This window comes from Artemia franciscana, chromosome 10, assembly GCF_032884065.1.
Source record: "Artemia franciscana chromosome 10, ASM3288406v1, whole genome shotgun sequence".
NCBI classification, from domain to species: Eukaryota; Metazoa; Arthropoda; class Branchiopoda; order Anostraca; family Artemiidae; genus Artemia; species Artemia franciscana.
The window spans coordinates 33,096,994-33,119,792 of NC_088872.1; the positions used below are offsets into that span (position 1 = coordinate 33,096,994).

General features: G+C 36.1%; 1 protein-coding gene across 1 annotated transcript in view; it reads left to right on the plus strand.

Annotated features, from left to right (window-relative positions):
* Nucleotides 1-252: 252 nt before the first annotated feature.
* The window catches only part of LOC136032098 (exonuclease 3'-5' domain-containing protein 2-like), a 50,862-nt gene continuing 28,315 nt past the window's right edge, over nt 253-22,799 (plus strand). Inside the window, exons 1-5 of the mRNA XM_065712242.1 lie at nt 253-462; nt 6,108-6,342; nt 7,532-7,685; nt 13,865-14,033; nt 18,189-18,394. Coding sequence (XP_065568314.1) covers nt 6,122-6,342; nt 7,532-7,685; nt 13,865-14,033; nt 18,189-18,394 — 750 coding nt within the window. The 5' untranslated portion in view covers nt 253-462; nt 6,108-6,121. The remainder of the gene's footprint in view (nt 463-6,107; nt 6,343-7,531; nt 7,686-13,864; nt 14,034-18,188; nt 18,395-22,799) is intronic.

The following is a 22,799-nucleotide window of genomic DNA, read 5'->3' on the forward strand; positions in this document are numbered from 1 at the left end:
ATTTTTATAATTTTTTAGAATATTCGGAAATACTTTTTCAATCAATTCATTTTTGGACGTCACTAAATTACAGAAATCAGCAGGTAGTTGTATACGTCCTGAAATTGAGTCTACTGGGAGCTTTCCGTTTCCAATTGTCAGCAATTGATCTGAAAATGTTTGACCAGAGTCATCGTTTTGCAATCGGACACGCATATTTGTAGTTAATTTTAATATTTTTACGTGTGCCCATAAATTAGAATTTTTCAGGCAAGCATTCATTCGTCTTCAATGGCTCTGGTGGTGCAGCCAATAGAGGAAGTTTAACTTTTCCTGAGGCGCAACACATTTCCATTGTTTCACCATTGAATTTCAAGGCCTTGCAATAGGGACAAATTTTAGACATTGTCCCGATTTGAACACATCTACTCAAGCTATAATCATCGAATGGGTTGTACCTGAATGCCAGGCGGTAACTTTCAGGTTGCTCTGATTCCTCGGCATGCTTTCTTTTCTTACTTTCTCTATCAGCAGCAAGCCTGATTTCTTGCTGTTCTTGTGATTCCTCGGCACGCTTTCTTTTCTTACTTTCTCTATCAGCAGCAAGCCTGATTTCTTGCTGTTCTTGTGATTCCTCGGCACGCCTTCTTTTTTCACTTTCTCTTTTAGCAGCAAGTCTGCTTCCGCGTTGCTCTGGTAGTTCCTCGGCACGCTTTCTGTTCTTTTTTTCTCTATCAGCCTCAAGCCTGTTTCCTTGCTGTTCTTTTGATTCCTCGGCACGCTTTCTGTTCTTTCTTTCTCTATCAGCCTCAAGCCTGTTTCCTTGCTGTTCTTTTGATTCCTCGGCACGCTTTCTGTTCTTTCTTTCTCTATCAGCCTCAAGCCTGTTTCCTTGCTGTTCTTTTGATTCCTCGGCACGCTTTCTTTTCTGACTTTCTCTATCAGCAGCAAGTTTTTTGGCATAGACTCTTTGAGCATCTTCATCGGCTTTTGCCATGGTAAGTTCATCAGTCATTGTAAACTTAAACATTAATAGATTTCTACGTGAACATATGTCTTAAATATCTACGTCAAAGCAAAAATGACGACAACTAATTTCATGACGTCAGTCAACACAGAAACATGACGTCACCTGATCCACAGACAGACACACAGACAGACAACTTATTTTTATATATATTACATATATGAGGGGGTTCGCCCCCTCGTCAGTACCTTGCTCTTTACACTAAAGCTTAAATTTTGTCCCAATTCATTAAGAATGACCCCTGAATCGCAAAAGCCGCAGAATAAATAGTTGAAATTACTAAAAATACTTTAGCGTAAAGAGCGAGGTATTATGGGTAATAATTTCTGTTCGTTTTAAGTTTCAATGCTGCTGCTTACTTCCAGCTGGAAAAAACTTTTTCATATTTATTTTTTCATTGTTTTTTTTTTTTTAAGTAATGCTAGTAAATCCTGAGCTCCCTTCATGGAAATTTTCTTCCCCCATGACAAATTCCTCGATGGAAAGTTCCCCCAGCATATCCCCCTCTTCTCAGCCCTTGCCTCCAACCAAAAAATCCTCCTGAAAACGCCTGTACACTTCCCAATAACCATTACTATATGTAAGCACTGGTCAAAGTTTTGAACTTGTAACCCCTCCCACGGGGACTGTGGGGGAGTAAGTCGTCCCCAAAGACATAGTTATAAGGTATTTCGACTACGCTGAATAAAATGGCTATCTCAGAGATTTGATCTGTTGACTTTGGGAAAATAATTAGCGTGGGAGGGGCCCTAGGTTTCCTCCAATTTTTCGGTCACTTAAAAAGGGCACTATAACTTTTCATTTCCGTTAGAATGAGCCCTCTCGCAACATTCTAGGACAACTGGGTCGATACGATCACCCCTGGGAAAAACAAAAACAAACAAACAAATAAACACACATCCGTGATCTGCCTTCTGGCAAAAAATATAAAATTCCACATTTTTGTAGATAGGAGCTTAAAACTTCCACAGTAGTGTTCTCTGATACGCTGAATCTGATGGTGTGATTTTTGTTAAGATTCTATGGCTTTTAGGGGGTGTTTCCCCCTATTTTCTAAAATAACGCAAATTTTCTCAGGCTCGTAACTTTTGATGGGTAAGACTAAACTAGATGAAACTTATATATTTAAAATCAGCATTAAAATGCGATTCTTTTGATGTAGCTATTGGTGCCAAAATTCCATTTTTTAGACTTTTGGTTACTATTGAGCCGGGTAGCTCCTTACTACAGTTCGTTACCACGAACTGTTTGATAAATACACGTATAATAGTACATTTTACTATTCCTCCAAAGATTCATTTGCCTGTAACGAAGGGAGAAGACAAACAAGTCACTCACTCAGAGAAAGAGACATATATAAAAATAAAAAACCAAAAACTAAACAAATTGAATACATTAAATTAATTAAATAGACTCCAATAAAACAATAAAACATTAAAAAAATAAATAGATAAAAATAGCTTCTGAGAAGCCAAAGAACTTTTAATAATTTTTTTAACAAACCGAATGAGTGACTCCTTCGAACTGATTCAGGCAGCTTATTCCATATAATATGACTCACCAGTAAAGGGATTAAATTTTTACCTTACACAAAGAGTAAAAGGAACTTGAATATGATATGTTGTATTGCGAGAATTGTAATTATTCTGATCAGAGTAAAAGATGACGGAACGCTTGGGGGCTGGGGGGAGGTCACCATGAAGCAGAGAAAAATTTAAACATGCACATAAAAGAATATGCAGTGATTTGAGATCGAGTAAAGGGGGGGGGGCTCCTGAACAAATAGTCTCGTGAATGAGGTTTCTAGCTTTAATGTAAACCTTAGAAAATGATTTTAACAGAGAATGAAAGGTTAACATCCAGAATATGGGACACTGTATTCAGTAGAATGGCAAAAACGCACATATACTAATCTGGCTACATTATAAAATTACTTCTAATGAAATTGATGAAGTGATTTCCGCTGAAATACCTGATGAAAATGTCGATAAGGGCTTGTATGGTATTGTGGTCAAAAATATGATACATGGACCTTGCGGTGCACTGAACGAAAAATCAACATGCATGGCCAAAGGAAGGTGCACAAAGCAATATCCTCGACTTTTAGTACCCAATACAATTACTGGCAATGATGGTTACCCACAATATAGAAGAAGATCTACTGAAGATGGCGGTAAAACAGCAATAATAAAGAAGCGTAACGGTACCACCATCGAAGTAGATAACCAGTGGGTTGTTCCATATTCCCCTTTATTATCAAAAACATTTAATGAACACATAAACGCTGAATACTGTAACTCCGTAAAGGCAACCAAATACATATGTAAATACGTCAACAAAGGCAGTGACATGGCAGTTTTTGGCTTGCAGACCGAAATCAGTGATATCGACAAAATCGTACAATATCAGGCTGGAAGATACATAAGCAGTAATGAAGCTGTTTGGCAAATTCTTTCATTTCCGATACACGAACGTAGCCCAGCTGTTGTTCACTTAGCGGTACATTTACAGAATGATCAACGTGTTTATTTTTCGGAATCCAACGTGCAACAAAGAGCCCTGAATCCACCGGATACAACGTTAACTGCTTTCTTTTCGCTATCCAAAAATGATTCTTTTGCAAAAAAACTGCTGTATACTGAAGTACCTTCGTATTACACGTGGAATACTAAAAATAAAGTATTTGAACGTCGAAAACAGGGTAAGTCAGTCGACGGCCAACCTACCATCTTCAAAGATACCACGATAGGAAGACTACACCGTTCACCCCAATCAACATGAATGCTTCTTTCTATACCTGCTTTTGGTGAATGTACCCGGTCCCGATACTATACATGACACTTACCCTAGTGCATGCCAAGCTCTGAATTTATTGGAGAATGACCAACACTCGGATAACTGCATCAATGACGCGTGCGAAACGTCAACTCCAAGTCAAATTCGTGCATTGTTTGGAATCATACTAACAACTTGCTCTCCTTCAGCTCCTTCAGAGTTATGGGAAAAATATAAATCGAAAATGTCCGAAGATATACTCCATCGAAAACGGTTAGAGACGTCAGATATGACTTTTGATTTTACATCAGAAATTTATAACTACACTTTAGTTATTATTGAAGATTTGTGGGTATGTATGGCAAACAAACCTCTTCAGGATTTGGGAATGCCTTCATCTAATCGTACCACTGCTGTATCGACATGTGTAGAATTGGATCGTGAACAAAGTTACAGCACGAGTGATCTATTGTCGTATGTACAAAATGACATTTCTAAGTTAACGTCGGAACAAAAAAGATATTTATGATACGATAATGCATTGTGTCGATAACAACGTTGGAGAAATTTTCTTTTCGGATGCGCCAGGAGTACTGGTAAAACGTTTGTGACAAAACTGATTCTGGCATCAATTCGATCAAAAAATGATATAGCGTTGGCAATTGCGTCGTCCGGAATAGCTGCAACGTTGCTGGTGGGAGAACTGCTCATTCCGCTTTGAAATTGCCTCTGAATTTGCATTCTACAGAAACTCCCACGTGCAATATTTCCAAATCATCTGGGATGGGTAAAGTATTGCAGCAACCATAGTAGATGCATTACCAGGAAAAGTTTTTCAGCCTGGAAAAACCCGTCAAAACCATCCAAGTCTGGAAAAATTATCCATCAATCAGAATTCCGTGCGAATGTTGTGTCGTTTACTAGGCTATAATACTAGGCTAGGGGTGCCACTCTTCAAGTGGGAATAGACGCAAGGTCTTCAGTCTTGCATGTACCCTTGAAGGGACCTTACGCCCTGTCGCAGTTATCCTCCTATAGAGGATCCTCCCACGATGGTTTTCTGTGTCACTATGCAATCTAACCAAATACTAGGAGAAGGTTTTTAACTTACGGGACGTGTGGACACCCCGGTGGACCCTTTAGAGTGTATATATGAGAGGCTTACTTCCTCCTCAACCTGTATTTATGGTCCTAGGTGAGGTCCCGGGCCATAATTGAAATATACCTTAAGTCTATCTTAAATGGCAGAATCGATAGCATTTTTCTGTGCCGCGTGTCTTTATTTTCAGCCACATGTCTCTGAAGTCAATCGACCTTACTTCAGAGTCTAGAAGAGAAATACCTGACTAGTAATGTTTTGCAATTACTTATGATGCAAGGCGTATTTTACGTGATATACTATTTTTTCAAAATTCCTATTAAAAAGAAGGATCTGTTTCCTTAATCATGCTTGAACTTTTCAGGCTTGAAGTTTCTATAGGAAAAGGAATAAACTTTATGCTTTTTATTAAAACAAATAGACACAACTTACAGGTTACTTAATAAAAGGTGGAGCATAAGAAAACTAAGCTTTTGATAAACTCCATGTCTTTTCTGCGTCACATGAAAGGATCATTATTTTGTTCAGCTGAATTACTACCAAATAAACTAAAGAAAATACATCTAAAAAATGTATCACATAATTTTAATGAGTTGCCATGAGTCAATCATAATGAAATCAAGCCATCCCAAGACATTTTCCTTTCATTTAAGGTTTTTATAGAACTTTTGAGGAAGCTTATTTGATTCGAAATTGAAAGATCTAGTTCCCTTTTTAGAGTCAGAAATGATCGGAGGGCAACGACCCCCCCCCCTCACACGTCCTTTTTTCCGAATATATCCGATCATTATTTTGAAATGGCAGTTTTTTTCGAAATAGTCCAAATATTATATATATGCTTCTGGGGTTGACCAAGCCCTCCAGGGCCTGGGGGCAAGGATTGTAAGTTTTGCCCCTTAGGCATATAAGGTTCTTATAGAAGAGGTGGTCGTATAAACTTTGGAGAAGGCTTGATCGACTGGAAACTAAAATTTAAACTTCCCATTTTAAGAGTAAAAATTGATCAGTGGGCAAATGAACTTATCTCCCCGCGCCCTTTCTTTTCTCAAATGCATTAGATTAAAATTTTGAGAGAGCCATTAGGTTCGATATTGTCCAAAAGTCAAGTTCAATTATATTTTTTAAAATATTTCGATTTTATACTGATCTTTTACAGAATATAATTCTTTAAAAACTCGAAAATTCACAAAATGTAGCCTTGAAATACATTAATATTATTTTTTTCAGATAGTTAATTGGAAATGGCAGAACCTTCTTTTAATTCAAGAAATTCTTTTTTCCTTGGAGCACTCGTGATTGGAGTTACTACAGTTGCAAGTTTTGTTCACCTTAAATATCATGGTAAACAGTTTTTTCGAATTCAAAGTAAGAAATGTAAACAGTTAATTCACCGCAAAGGACTCAAAATTTTCATGATTGAAAATAGTGAGGATTGGGTCAAAATACTACCGTCTTTTTTTAGGTAAGTGATGCTGATAACCTATGTGAATACTCGTATTTTATTTTTTATATAGTTTGTTTTATTTTAAAACAGTTACTTACAAAATGTAAGTAAAGTGTTACCTGTGGTAATAGTAGCCAAAACCCTAAAAAGGAAAAAAGTTGTACTTTTTAATTAAACGCCAAACACTCAAGAATTGCGCCTAGGTTAGATCTGAGAACCGGTTTCATAGCCACAAAGACAAGTGACAGAATAGATGGGAAATATATAATTTGGGCTATATATTTGCACATTAGGGGGTTTGGGATGTTGTGGGGGTAAAGTATTTAGACAGCGTGAAGCTAGAGAACAATTCTTACTTCATAATATGCAGAATAATTGTAGCTAACACACCTTACATGCAGACCCGCTATACTTTACCTCTACCCCCTAATGTACAAATATATAAGAGGATACGGCATTAGACTTTACAGTCCGTACCGGCGGTGCTGATCTCCGTTTCTTGGCCCTTCAGCCAGGAAGTGCAGTGGGGGGCTTGGGGCCAGCCATCCTGTGCTTTCGCACACCCTTCCTGTTAAAGGAAGAGTTCGCACACCCCTCCTTGTGCTATATATACAAATATATAGCCCAAATTATATATTTTCTATCTATTGTCACTTGTCTTTCTGGCTGTAAAACCGGTTTCATCAAAACTATTCTAAGCGTAATTCTCGAGTGTGTTTCATTTAATTAACAAGTACCGAATTTTTATATCATTATACCAGAGTGAACATTCTAGCATTGACATAGTAAAGAACAATGTATCTCCCACATAATATTTTTCTGGACAAGCTGTAAAGAAAAGAATTCTTGTGATGACTCGGGAGGGGGCTTATTCGAATAAAATCTTCCTTGATCGGTTGAATAATGCATCATATAGACATTTAAACTTTAAGGGGGAATTGATATGTAACTCAGCGAAATATAAAACACGTTGGTAGTGCTTCTTATTAGTTTGTAGGACTGCAACTTTGAGTTTTCAGTTGTCATTATTGTCATAGCTGCTGCTTGATCTGTAAATTTCTAAATCAGTGTCAGTAAATCTGAGTTATTCATAAATAGTTCATTTACATCTATTAGTAATCACTAACAAAAAGTGTTTGGAATTTTGTAGAGTCAAAGAAACTGCTGTACTTTCAGCTTTCAAACTATGAGGGAAATTTCATTTCAGGTCAGTGGAGAAATCCAAGATTGTGGGCTTGGACTGTGAGTGGGTGTCTAGAGATGCCAAAGAGCCTGTTGCGTTAATGCAAATTTCTTCGCAATCGGGAGAATGTGTTTTAGTCCGATTCTGCAAAGTTAAAAAAATCTCGCCAAAAATTCAGGTATTTATCTTCCCTAAAAATTTTTAATTCTCGTCACTATTCAAATTTAAATTTTAAACAACTTTGACTATTTATCCCATTTTGGCTTTTTAAATTCATGCAGCTTTTTGGTATTGTTACTATCTTTCACATTGCTTAATTTTTTAAGAGTATGTATTTGTTTTTTTTCATTTTTTGTTACTGTTTAAGAAGTAGAGGTTATGCAGACAGAGTTTATAACTGATTTCACCTTAATTTTTGTATTTTCACTGTCAATATACCTTATTTACTATTGCACCTGTTCAATGGTATAATTTTAGTAGACTACTGTTTTTTAGACTTTTGATAGTACAACATGTTATTACATATAGTCTTTACATAAAGCTTCATCGTTCTTTTCTGTCATCGATGAAGCGCTTTCGGTTTTGTCAACAGGCGAATTTCCATTTTATTGTCTTGTTATTATAAAAACATAATTACTTTTGTCATCGTACAATGCGTCTTTGTGTCGTTGTAACAATTTTGTTTGGTTTTTCTTGGAATCAAGGGAAAATTACACACAGTTCTTTGCTTCTAGTATTGGGATGCACTGCTGTGACCTGTCACGGGTCCTCAGATGAATTGTCATATTTTATGTGGAATGGAAAAGTGGAATCGTTTCTCGAAATGTTTGTTTGTTACAGCTCTCTTTGGGGAAAACCATAGTTTGGTGCCACATAATGGCAGTGAACGCCACTTCGCGGTGGCAAAATTTTTTAACACTTTGAAAGAGCAATATAACTCTTAATTCACGTTTGAATGATCCTTCTCTCAATGTTCTTGGACCAATGGTTCGATAGAATTACCCCTGGGAAAACAAAAACATGCATCAGTGATCTTTCCTCTTGGAAAAAAAAATGCAAAATTTCAGATTTTTGTAGATAGTAGCTTGAAACCTCTTTAACAGGGTTCTCTCATATGTTGAGTTTGATGGTGGGATCTCATCAAGATCGCTTATCTTTTGGGGTGTTTCTCCTCTTTTGAAAATCAGGCAATTTTTCTCAGGCTTGTAGCTTTCGATGGGTAAGTTTAAACTTGATGAATTTTAAATGCCGATTAAAAAGCAACTTAAAAAGCCAAAGCCAATTCTTTCGATGCAGCAATTGTTATAAAAAGTAGTCTCGGTTGCTATTCGATCGAGGGGCTCCTTGCTTTCAGTTCTTCACCCCGAAATGTTTGATTACCAAAACCGACACAAAAAGACACGTTTTGTGATCAGAGTCAATGTTCTAGTGTCTATAGTAGAGGGCCATAAGGCTTCAGTATCTTATTTAGTTTTTCCTAGTACTAATTCACATGGAAGGGTGATCATAGTAACTTCAAAGGAAACTCACTCGATTGGAAATTAAAAGTCGTCTTTTAAGAGACAATAGTGATTGAAGGACAACCAGCCCCCTCTCGCCACTTCCGATCAAAATATTCCAATAACAATTTTGTAAAGAATGGCCAAGTCAGACTACTATACGAAATAATCAAACAACTACGCCTCTGGGGATGGTATACCCTCCCCCCACCAACAGCTCCTGAGGAAAGGGTGATAAATCATGCAATTTGCCGATTGCTTACATTTAGGGTCTATTTTTAGGAAAACAAGAGCATGCTTGGTCCTTGGTCTCCAAAAGGCCTAGGGGTATTTATGTGCAAATTTTGGGAAATGTTGGGGGGATGTTCAACAAAATCGAAACACTAAGTACATGATAGTTGTCAAAAGGGTGTATTAGCAATATATCAACAACGGCTAAGGGTATGAAGTTGAAACTTTCTTTAGAAGGCAACTTGCCTTTTTTAGATACCTAATATCTGACCAAAATTTTGAGCTAGCATTCTTTTTCAAAGCAGTCGAAAGGTCAAATAACTATGCGTACGGGGATGGCATACCCGCTGTCAACCCCCTCCTACAGCCCTCATGGCAAGCTCTGTAAATTAGGCAATTTATCCGTTATTTCGATTTAGGATTTATTATTGAGAAAGGAGGAATGTTTTATCCTGGGTGTATCCAAAAATGGTAAGGGTTTTAAGGTGAAACATCAGGAGATGTTGAGGGGGGTATCAAACTAAATCAAAAGACACTCTGTGTGTTCAGGTTATAAAAAGGTGTATCTAAGATATCACAGGAAAAGCTGAAGGTATTAAGTTTTAACTTTCAGAGCATGTTTAAGAGGATGTTGGACAGTAATCAAAGGGCAGCCAGCCCCCTCCCACGACTGTTTTAGCTGCCCTCCCTCTAAACACGTCCTATAAAAATTTCGAGATAATCATCATGTTAAAAATGGTCTAAAGGTAAAAAAAACTATGCTTCTGGGGATAACGCGACCCCCCAAAGCCCCTCAAAGGCTGTAAGTTGCTAAAGTTCCCTGTTGTTTACTCATAGAGTTGTTTTTTCTATGGTAAGGTGGCAGGTTTGAACACGGCTTGGGTATTAATCCCCAAAAAGACTTGGGGCATCAAGGTTGAAATGTTTTTGGGTGGTTGTTGAATAAAATCAAAACACACTAGATGTATTCTGGTTGTTAGAAAGGAACATCAGCGATATCTAAGAAACGGCTGAAGATGTTAAGTTAAAATTTTTAGGGAGTGTAATTGGGATATTGAAAAGTGGTGACAGGGCAACCAGCCCGCTCCCCTCACCCCTTTCAGACCCCCTCAACGCTGACCATACTTTCGATATAGCCTTTTTCGCAATAGTCAAAAGGTCCAATAGCTAGACTTCCTGAGTAGACATGATCCCCCACAACCCTTGGTGCAAGTGTTGTAAACTATTAAATTTGCCCATTTTTACTTACAGGATTTTTTATTAGGAAGGGGAAGGGAATATTTGATCCTGGGTAGGTTTGAAAAGTCCAAGAGCTAAGATGAAACTTCAGGGATTGTTGAAGGGGGCGTTGAACTTAATCAAAGAACACTATGTGTGTCCAGGTTTTCAAAAGAGCGCATCTGCAATATTTTCAGAACGGGTACAGTATTATGTTACCACTTTCAGCACATGTGGCGGTGAATGTTGAGAAGTGATTGATGGACAACCTGCCCCTCAGTTCTTTTAAGATGCCCTCATTCCTCTCAGAACTAATCAGAATTTGAGAGAGTAATTTTGTTCCAAACAGTCAAAAGGTCCATTAGCTATGCTTCTGGGGAAGAAATGACTCCCATAGCCCCCTAACCAAAAGGTGTGAAACCTTACCAAAAGAAACCCTGTGCATTCAGGTTGTCAAAATGGCGTATCTACAATATCTCATGAGCAGTTAAAGGCAACATTAAAACTTAAAATAAGATATAAACTATATCGTATATGAGGAAGCTGTCCCCTCCTTAACCCTCGCTCTTTACGCTAAAGTTTGCCCTTTTGTCAAAATTCTTTAAGAAAGACTGCTCAAACGCAAGGACTGTTCAATTTGAATGAAAATTATTCTTAAAGAACTTTGAGATTTTAGCGTAAAGAGCAAGGGTTTAGGAAGGGACAGCCCTTCTGTTGAAGGGGCAGGAAGGGAAGTAGCAATCAGTTACTGCTCAGTCACCAGCAATAACAAGTAGATGAAATCGCAAGTAGTCGGAAGCAATCACTGTAGCAAGTAGTCTTAGTCGCAGTCTCAAATAGGCACTGTCACTGTCATAAGTAGTCGCAGTAGTAGTAGTTATAGTAGTAGCAGTAAAACCAAAATTAGTTGTAGTTCTGAAAGTTTCATCTTGATATCTTTAGTCATCCCTGAGATATTGCTGATACGCCCATATGACAACCTTCATGAGCATAATATGTTTTAATTTAGTGCAGCATCTACCCCCAACGCTCCCTGAAAGTTTCTACTTAATACCTTTAGTCCACCAGATATATTGCAGATGCGCTCTTTTGACAACTTGGACGCAGATAGTTTCTTTTGATTTAGTCCAACATTCCCCTATACATGACCTTAAAGTTTCTACTTATTAGTCTTTCCTGATATATGGGAGATAAACCCCTTTGACAACCTTGGATACACATAGTATCTTTTGAATTAGTTCAACATCTCCGATCACCTACCCTGAAGGTTCCAAAATAATGCCCTTAGCTTTTCCTCGGAAGTTGCACAGACGATCTTTTGACAATCTTGATACACATACTGCCTTCTGATTCAGTTTTTTATCACCCTCAAAATTATCTGAAAGTTTCAAATTAACTCTCCTTTATGTTCCTGAGATATTGCATCTATGCTATTTTGACGACCTGGATGCGCTTAAACTCTTTTGATTAAGTCCAATAGTCGTAGTAGCAGTAGTAGTTGAAGTAGTCGTAATTTCAACTTAATATCCTCAGTCGTTCCTAAGATGTTGATGATACGTCTTTTTGGTAACCTGAATGTACTTAGTGCCTTCTGATTCAGTTCTACATTCCCATCATCTTCCCCTGAAAGTTTCAACTTAATACCCAATTCTGTTCCTGAGGCATTGTATCTATAACATTTTGATAACAAAGCTGCTCTTCAACATTTTGGATTTAGTTTCATATTAGTAGTAGATGCAGCAGTAACAATAGTAGTAGTAGTAGCTTTATTAGCAACAGTGGAAGTAGTAGTAATAGAAATAGTAGTTGTAGTAACAGCTATAGTAGCGGTAGCAGTAGAAGTAGTAGCAATAGAAGTAGTTGTAGTAGCAGTAGTATTAGTAGAATTAGAAGCAGTAGTAGTAGTTGTAGCATTAATTACCGGATCAAATATGCCCCACTTTCCCAATAACAAACCATGTATGTAAGCAGTGGGCACTTGCATAACTTCAGACTATTGCTCCAGAGGTTTTGATGGTTTATGTCATCCCAGGGGCATAATTTTTGGACCCTTCAACTTTTTTGGACTAAATAGCAATATAAAAGTTTTTGAGCTGATGTCTTTGGAGGAGGGCAGCAAAGAAAGTTGAAGGAGTTCTGGTTGCACTGCCAGTACTACTGCTATTGCTACTACTACTACTGCTGTTATTACTATTGCCATTGTTACTACTAATAATAATACCTATTTTGAACAAAATGGCTGTTCAATAGTTTGAGCTGATGTCTTTGAGAGAGGGCAGGAAAAAGGCGCGAGGGGGTTTGGTTGTGCCGCAATCATTTTTGACTCTTGAAAAAGAGCGCTAATAACTTTAATTTCCAATCGAAAGTGCTGTCTATGATTATCTTATCTGTCATCGAAAGGACAGAAAAGACCGGGGAGGGAGTCTGGTTTCCCTCTAATCAATTTTGACCCTTAAAAAGGGCACTGTGACTTTTAATTTCCAATCGAAATGGCTGCCTATAGTTTTCTTGTCTGTCATTGAAAGGGGAGAAAAAGGAGGGGGGTCTGGTTTCCTTCTAATCACTTTTGACTCTTAAAAAGGGCATTAGGACTTTGAATTTCCAATTGAAAGTGCTGCTTATGACTATCTTATCTGTCATTGAAAAAAAGTGATGCTTTCATGCATCTTTGTTTTTTTTTATCGCTCTAATGAATAAATTGTTCTTAAAAGCTTAAAAGCCTTTTTATTAGTTATTGAAATTAGGCTATTGGCTGCTTCTCCTCCCAAGAAGGAAGGTTTTGCATTTTATTAAATTATTCTCCTTAACGTTGAAATTTTGGTATCCAACGAAGATTGTATTCGAAAAACTGGGAAAATTGAACAGACGAAAGTTACAGCCATAAATAGACATCAATAAGTGATACCTTTCTTACTGAAAGATATCGCATATCATATGTGATATACAGGTGTCACATATCCCATCCCATATTGCACAACTTGCAATATACAACATACACCGCATATTGCACTGATTTTGATTTTGAGGCATTTTTCCTAGAGACTGTTTTAAGTCACTTGGTTTAATCAAGACAAATAAAACTCACAGTCATTAAGCTAATAGTGGAAATTTTGAGTCCATGATAGAAGTCTATAGAAAATACTATACGTGTCTTCAAGTTTTATACGAGGTATGCCTAAGCTACTCTAAAACAAAGCTGCTTTTAACCCAACATTTTGTCTTTTTGTCTATCTGATCCCTTACCTCTATTCCTCTTTTCCCCTCGTACCATGAAATATTATGATTTTGCAGTCTATAAAGTGTACAAATGTGTACAAATGCAATATGATCATTTATTACACGTATCATGACAGAGATGTCTGTTTTGTCAATTACCTATATACACTTCCAACCCCATCTTATTTTCCAGGAAATACTTGAAAATGAGGAAATACTTAAAGTTGGAGTTGGGATTCTAGGTGACGCACATCGAATGGGGCGAGAATCCGGAGTCTCTGTTCGTGGATGTTTAGACTTGCGCCATCTTGTTTTTAGCCATCAGAACAAAGAAAAATTGAAAAAGAGAATGGGACTTGCAGGTATTTATTTATTTATTCATCCAATAGCTTGTAAGCTAAAAGCTTGTATGCATAACATACAAAATGAAAATCAAAAATCAAAAGTGGCAACTTCTGGAATATTTAACAAAAACCAATGGTAGACTTATTGTTGACAATATACATCACTGTAAAAAGAGGTGTTTACTAACTCAGTCTTAAAACTAGGAACGGTACAAGCAGTGACACAACTATCAGGTAATGAGTTCCGAAGTTTTATTGATCTATTTACAAAAGATATCTCACCTATTTTAGATTGTGGTGTGGGGGGGGAGGGTAAAATTTCAGGGCGTTTTGCGTGGCTGATATGTAATGGTTTCTTTGAAAGAAATGTTCTGAATCCAAATTTACAATGCCGTTTGCGATGCTGTGGACACTGAGAAGATCAGAGCACTTCTGACGGAAGTGAAGACTCAGCAATCCTAACGCTTCTAAACGTTTTGAATACGACAAATGCCTCAGGTAGGGAATTAGCTTTGTAGCAGGTCTTTTTACTGATTAGATTTTCTTCCTATCATCTTTATTTATAGGGTAACATACTGGAGAGCAATATTCAAGGATAGGGTGAACCTTTGCTTGTATAGTTTAAAAAAACATTTCACATTAAACTTTAAAAATACTCTTTTAATTCTAGACAATGTAAACCGTGCTCTACCTGAGAAGATTCTCGTATGTTCATCATGCTTTAATAACGGATCAAATACTAGAATTACGTCTACCAGACTTGTATAGTGGTTTCACAAGAGCTTTTTCCCATCTGCTTGGAAGAGATTCAGCCGACAACGACCGATTGAACAATATGACGAGCGGCTAACATAAAACAGATGCCAAATTCTTTAACATAATATATGGAATACCGTCAATATCCGGGCTTTTACCTGTATCCAACGTTCTCAGCGCTTTCAAAACCTCAGAAATAGAAAATGAACGGTCATCAGATACTCCATTTGGAGTATCCTGTTACTAGATTCCAACTCATTTTTTGTAGAACTCTCTGTCCTAGAAACTTCAAAGCTACTACTAAAAATACAGTTGAACTTCTTGACTTTACTGTTCCTTTTCTATAAGAATGGTACTTTCCCTAAAAATACTGGATGACGGTGACTGATCTCCTGAAAAACGACCAACATACCGCCAAAATGCTTTCGGATTTTTTTTTCAGAATTCCTACTCAAGATTAATAAAGCTCTCGCCTATTTTCACGCAACAGTTGGTCGCATGATTTCTAGCCTTTTCGTAAGTTTCCATATTCACATCACTCCTATCAGCAGTGAAACCCCTCCAAGCTATATTTTTTCCTTTTCTTGCTTGGAGTACTGGTTTAGGAAGCCTCACTCTATTTTTAAACCTTGGGCAGAAATTTATTTTGGGGACACATTTTTCAAGTCCTTGTGATATTGCTTTGAGAAAAATATTGAAAATCCTATCTTGTGATAGATCAGGTTCCCTAAACTAATCACATAGATTTAAATCAATAATAAATTTTTTAAACCCATCATAATCAGCTTTCGCATAGTCATACCATATCTTCGTCGATTTAACTTCCGGAATAGACAATCTTAAACTAATTTCTAAAACAATGTGATCGCTTTTTCCTAACGGTGGGCAAACATCAATATTTGATACGAAATCACTCGACTTGGTTAAAACTAGGTCTAGTGTTGAGGGAGTCTGATCAGACCTTAACCTTGTTGGCTTAATTACATGCTGAAAAAAAATGATTTTCAACAACAGCAGATAGAAAACTATGCTCCCTACTATTCTCAGAAGCTTCCGTACAAAGATTTTGCCAATCTATCTTTGGTAGATTAAAATCACCAACTACTAGGACTGGACAGCTATTTTTGACAATTCCCAAAAATACTCAAAAACTCAAACTCATCATTTAACGAAGGAATTCTATAAAACGCAACCAAACGAATTATTTTCCTAGGGCCAGTAACATATACATTAGACAAATAGACTCAATTAAACCAGAAGACTGAAAATCCTGCACTATGCTGTATGATAATGAACGAGATATGTACAGAAAAATCCCTCTCTTTGCGCTAGCATTAACTTCAAGGGAATAACTGTTTAAGGGCAAATGGTAAACAGATGGATCACTACAATTTCTTTGGTAAAGCTTCCGTGACTACTATAATATGCGGATTTCTCTCAGAGACTTTCACACCAAATTCATCCAACGTATTGCATAAGCAGTCAGCATTAGTGTACAAAACACTTAACTTATCAATTTTGAACTTGTCCTACCTATGGGGAACGAAAATTAGCCAACTTTACAAGTTCTGGTCCATTACTGCCACGACGTATTTTCCAACTCTTTTCGCCGGCTGACATCTCTTCCTCGAACTGTATTTTCAATGCATCGTAAGTATTTTGCTCAGCAAGTCCTACACTGGTTCGGTCATGAGATATCCCGAACTGAAGACGTCAAGTTTGAAATAATTTCAAATTCGATAGGAGGAAATGACAAGTGGTATCACGTTCTACTGGAGATTTAAGAATGATCTTAATTGGTCTATCTTTGTTCTCTTGTGGTTTTCTAAGCCTCACAGAAAAACTGCACTTAAAAACTGCAATATTTCGTCGCTTAGAACAGCCAAATCGGCGACATTTTGATCGCTTGTCTGCAAATGCATGTTTTTTGCAATACCAAAAACCATCAGATTTTTCTGTTTGTGAATAATATCTGACAAGTATTGAGAGCTTTTACTAGATGGCGCAGCACTTGCCTCTAGCTTTGTTGTAATGTCAGTAGAAATATTTATGCTGAGATTTTGTAATTCTTGTTTAGCTGTTTCTATCTCGACTTGCTTGACATCATCCATAGAGTATTTGTTTTGAATTTCAACTTCAAGGTTAGAAATTCTTTGAATGATAGGATCCAGTTCCTTCTTTAATTCGAACTTGAATTCTTCTTTGAATTTAGCGGAAAAGCTGCTCATCTCAGTGCGCACAATTTCTCTCATCTCCCCTGCAGTAACAACTTCGTCGTTTGGCTGTCTCTGTTTGCAAATTGGACACCGCCGTATGTTTATTAATGCTTGAAAGCGTCACTTAGACATATTCGATGGTTAAAGAAGACGAATATATGCAGACACAGAGGCACACAGGTCTGAATTTGGTAGGGGGGAGGAGGTGTTAATGTTTTTTCTTAGAGGAGTGGTGTTGACAATAGAAAAAAAGAGCGTATTTAAACCTACAATTTTACGACTTTTCTGGAAGGTGATCATTTAGATCAAGCTTGAGGGACTTTTCGTTTTCTTCCCAAATGCACATGGGTAATTCAATATTTGTGAAAACAAAATTATACTTTTGGATTTTGACCAAAAACTGGCAGAAGTAGCTGTTTTTGGATTTTTGACTTTCACCCAGAGAATATATTAGATTCTGCCCACTTTCTCTAAGAGTGGGGCCGGTGAGCCCCTACGAATTATCCATTTCTTTTTCGATGTCGCAGAATGTTGAAAGTTGATTTTACTTCTCATTCAAGTATCTCGTTGCCAACACTTTTCTGTGTAAAGTGTTGGACGGAGAAATTAATAAAATAGGCCTATAGGAAAGAATAGAAGTTATCAACGAAAAAAAAAATAATAAGAACAGGCTGGAATTTGAAGAAGATATTAATTTTGGAAGGATATGTTATATATTAATGCATAAGTTTAAATCAAGTCATCAGATATGCTCGTTTATATCAACATTTTTTTTTTACTGTCCTGCAAATGTCAACCACGATTGTTATATAGAGTTTATTTGCCTAGAATAGGGATGTTGCAATATATGGTTAGTTGTATTGGTAGTTTGGAGAAAACAGTGGATATTTTGTATCGCTTTTTTTCACCACTATCGGCATATTTAAAGCGTCGGGGATGGCTGCTTGATTTTTGTGGGGTTTAACCCCCACGCTTATTTTCTCATAGATTTTTCGCTTTAAAAAATTGACAAAAGGCTTTGATGGAACAACTTGCTTAGGGAAATAGCACTAGATGCATACCTATTTTGAACAAAGCTGGTTTTCTGGAATTCTTTTCTTTATGTTTCCTTTCTTCAGGCAATCAGAGCGAGATGTGTCAGAGTGTCACGTCATAATATGGCTTTATATTATCCTTTTCTGAATTTTGTTTATCCTTATAGGACTATCAGCAGAACTCCTCGATATAGCCCTCGAGAAAGACTTCCGAATCAGTTGCAGTGATTGGGAAGCACCGCGCTTGACAAATAGGCAGATTGACTATGCTTCCCTTGATGCTTTTGTTTCAGTGCCCATTTTCTGTGAACTTATTAAGGATTTATACCAACTATCCATCAAGACAAGATTTTTTCCTGTTGCTGCTTCAGAGGTAAGATTATGCAGCCTATATATTTGTATATAGGCTAACTAAATTAAGTGATGAATTTTTCCTTTCTTTTCGTTGGAAATGTACAATAAAAATAAGTAAAAAGAAAATTTTTGTATTGATGATTATAAGATAAAGTCGAGAAGTTTTCTGAATATATGATTTCAGAAAACCAGTTTCAAAGTCACAAAGACAAATGACGGGTGACAGAATGCATCGGACTTGTATAATTTGGGCCATATACTAGCACATTAAGGTTGGGGTGGGGGTGGGTAAGGTTAGGTTAAGGGCGCTGTCAAAATACTTTATAAACCACCTCCCCACCCCCTATTCTGCAAGTATATAGTCCGTATTGTATAATTATACAGGCTAAAGGCTATATGAAATTTATATTTAATTAGGAATAATCTATCATTTCATTGGGTGTTTTTCGTTTAATTAACAAGTACCTAGATTTGTAGTGAGAGGATTGCCTCTCGAAGGTAGAGGGGCTTGTTCTCTATACATGTGACATAAAAGGAAAAAATTGCTAATATTGACTAATTTCTATAACAAAATGAGGGGAGAAAAGAGAATTAGAAGAGGAAAAACCTTGGTATTAAAGAGGGAAGTAGAAAAAAAATTTAATTTCCATGTCTTCTTTCATCATAATTTTTAGACATTCTGTGATTATCATAGTTGAATAAAATATTTCACCTCATAAAAAAAGGAAGAAAAGATACTGCTACTACTAATACTTATTCGCCCCAGCACCAAGACGCCTGAGGTCAACAAAGTTACGCACACTCCTCCTCCATCCCAATATATTCAAAGCCTCTCTCTTTACACACTCCCAGGAAGTTCCCAGTTCCTTTAAATCTTTCTTTGTGACGTCCTCCCCAGACGAGGACGACCTGCTTTCCGTTTATTCCTAGAAGGTTGGCTGAAAAAACCTTCGGCAATCTGTCATCCTTTCATCCACAAAACGTGCCCTAGCCATCTCAACCTTTCTGTCACTGTAGCCCTAGAAAGTGGGACTGAACAACATTTTTTGTACTGCCTACTGTTTGGAATACGGTCATTCAGATGGGTACCCAGAACAATCTGTAGGCAATTTCCCTGGAAAACATCTAGCAAATTTTCATCCACTTTTCGGGACTGTACAGTGTCAGCACTATAGCTTCTAATATTTTAATCTTGGCTTGCAAACTTATCTTCCTATTTTTCCAAACTTTTTTTAACTGTGAAAAAACACCCTGAGCCTTGGCTATTTTACTTTTAACATCTTCACTGCTCCCACCGTCTTTACTAATAATACTACCAAGGTAAGTGAAGCTGCCCACCTGATCAATCTTTTCGATACCCAACGTCACTTTTTCATCTTCACTTATTCCTAGCCTAAGGGACTTAGTTTTCCTAATGCTAATTTTCAAATGTATTCTAGCACCTTGAACTCGCAAAATCTCTAAAAGCTCATTCATTTTGCTCACATTTTGATCTAGGATGCTTAAATCATCAGTATAATCTAAGCCCAGGTGAGTTCTTCCTTTCCATTTGATCCCGTGATCTCCCATTGCCTTTCCTGCGCTCGTTATGACAAAATCCATCAAAATGATCCATATTAGGGGGGGGGGATAGAACGCAACCCTGCTTAACTCCTGATTTCATATAAAACTAGCTGCTAATCTCATTTTCAACCTTAACGGCAGCAGTGTTATTCTCGTACATAGCACTAATCACTAATGTATTTTTTTTGTATATCACACAAGAATAAAACCTTTGCTAAAGCTCTTCTGTCAACAGAATCGAACGCTTGCTCAAATTTTTTGACATCTCAAGCACTTCTCAATAGAAAATTTGAGAAGTGTGTGAAAATTTGAGTCGACTAATACTCCTCGGCAATTTTATCCATGTCTTTCGCTTTCCTTCGTATTCTGTTCCTTTTAGGTTTTAATTTTGCTTCTTACTTTCAGTGGAAAAAAACTTATTTTTCATTTTAATTTTTGGTTGTTTTTCAAATAATGTCGGCAAATAAGCTCCTCTCCATTAAAGTTCCCTTTCTTCCATAGAAAAGTAAAGTTCCTCCCACGTAAATACCCCCCATCCCCGTAAAATTTCTTGCGAAAGATTCCGCCTGAAAAATTCTCCTTAGCAAACATTCATTTGAAACAGACTTTAAAATTCCGATCGTTTTTCAAATAATGCTGGAAATCTCCCTCCTTCGTGGAAGTTTTTCATCAAAAGTCCCGCCACCCTTAGTGGAAAGCTGCTCCCGCGGAATTCTCCCATGGTGAATTTCTCCCTTGGAAAACTCCCCTTCCCTTTGTAGAAAAATCCTCCAGGCATTTCCAAACCCGCTGAAATTTTCCCCAGAACATCCACACATGTAAAATTGACTCGGCGTAGACAAAGTAAGGCAAATAAAATGAATTTCATGTAGGAATTCTGGCAAATTCACACGGTATAAACGATTTTATACCCTCCTGACGGAAGTTTCCTGAGGGAAACGTCCCTCCTGACGGAAAACTTTGACCGTGGAAAATCCTCCTAAAAAGAACTCTCCCTCCTAAAAAATGTCTACACTTCCCAATGACAAATACTACACGAAAACAGTTGGTAGATTCCGTAACTTACAGCCCTTGTTCCATGGGTTTTGGGGATCAATTTATCCCCAAGGTCATAGTCATTGGACCTTTCGACTATACTAAACAGAATGATTATTTAAAAATTTTGATCGGATGACTTCGGAGGGGGGATAGTTTTCCTCCAATGTTTTTTGTCTATTAAAAATGATATATATATATATATATATATATATATATATATATATATATATATATATGTATATATATATATATATATATATATATATATATATATATATATATATATATATATATATCTATATATATAAAAATAAGTTGTCTGTCTGTGGATGTGTCAGGTGACGTCACCTGAAAAAACTGGATCAGGTGACGTCAAAACTGAAAAAACTAAAAAAAGGCAAAAACTACAAAAAAAAACTAAAAACTAATAAAAAAAATAAAAAAGCTAAAAAACTAAAAAAACTAAAAAAAGGCAAAAACTACAAAAAAAACTAAAAACTAATAAAAAAGCTAAAAAACTAAAAAAACTAAAAAAAGGCAAAAACTACAAAAAAAACTAAAAACTAATAAAAAAAATAAAAAAGCTAAAAAACTAAAAAAACTAAAAAAACTAAAAAAAGGTAAAAAACTAAAAAAACTAAAAACTAAAAAAAACTAAAAAAAAAGGAAAAAACTGAAAAATAAGCTAAAATAAAGGTAAAAACCAATAAAAAACTAAAAAAAAAACTGAAAAAACTAAAAAAAGGCAAAAACTACAAAAAAAAACTAAAAACTAATAAAAAAAGTAAAAAAGCTAAAAAACTAAAAAAACTAAAAAAACTAAAAAAAGGTAAAAAACAAAAAAAAATAAAAAATAAAAAAAAACTAAAAAAAGGGAAAAAACTGAAAAATAAGCTAAAATAAAGGTAAAAACCAATAAAAAACTAAAAAGAAAAAAGGAAAAAACTAAAAAAAATTTTCATCTAAAAAACCAAAAAAAAACTAAAAAAGGTAAAAACTAAAAGAACTAAAAAAGAAAAAAATAAATGACGAAACTCAAAGAGAAAGCGACCAGGACAAAAGGAATGTTCGATTAGCAATCAACAAAGCACCGGGACACAGGGAGTATAAATGACGACCAGGACATAAGTAAAAAAAAAAACTATCTATATATATAAAAATAAGTTGTCTGTGGATCTGTGGATCGTGGATCAGGTAACGTCACCTGAAAAAACTGGATCAGGTGACGTCAAAACTGAAAAAACTAAAAAAAGGCAAAAACTACAAAAAAAACTAAAAACTAATAAAAAAAATAAAAAAAAATAAGCTAAAATAAAGGTAAAAACCAATAAAAAACTAAAAAAAAAACTGAAAAAACTAAAAAAAGGCAAAAACTACAAAAAAAACTAAAAACTAATAAAAAAAGTAAAAAAGCTAAAAAACTAAAAAAACTAAAAAAACTAAAAAAACTAAAAAATCTAAAAATCTAAATAAACTAAAAAAGAAAAAAAAGGAAAAAAATAAAGGAGAAAAACAAAACTAAAAAACGAATGTATATACAGACCGGTACACCGGGATACAAATGACGACCGGGACACAGGGAATATAAATGACGACCGGGACACAGGGACACAACTACAACGGGGACACCGGGGGAAACAGGGGGATATAAATGACGACCGGGACAAAAAAACTAAAAAGAAAAAAAAACTAAAAACTAATAAAAAAACTAAAAAATCTAAAAATCTAAATAAGCTAAAAAAGAAAAAAAAAGGAAAAAAATAAAGGAGAAAAACAAAACTAAAAAACGAATGTATATACAGACCGGGACACCGGGATACAAA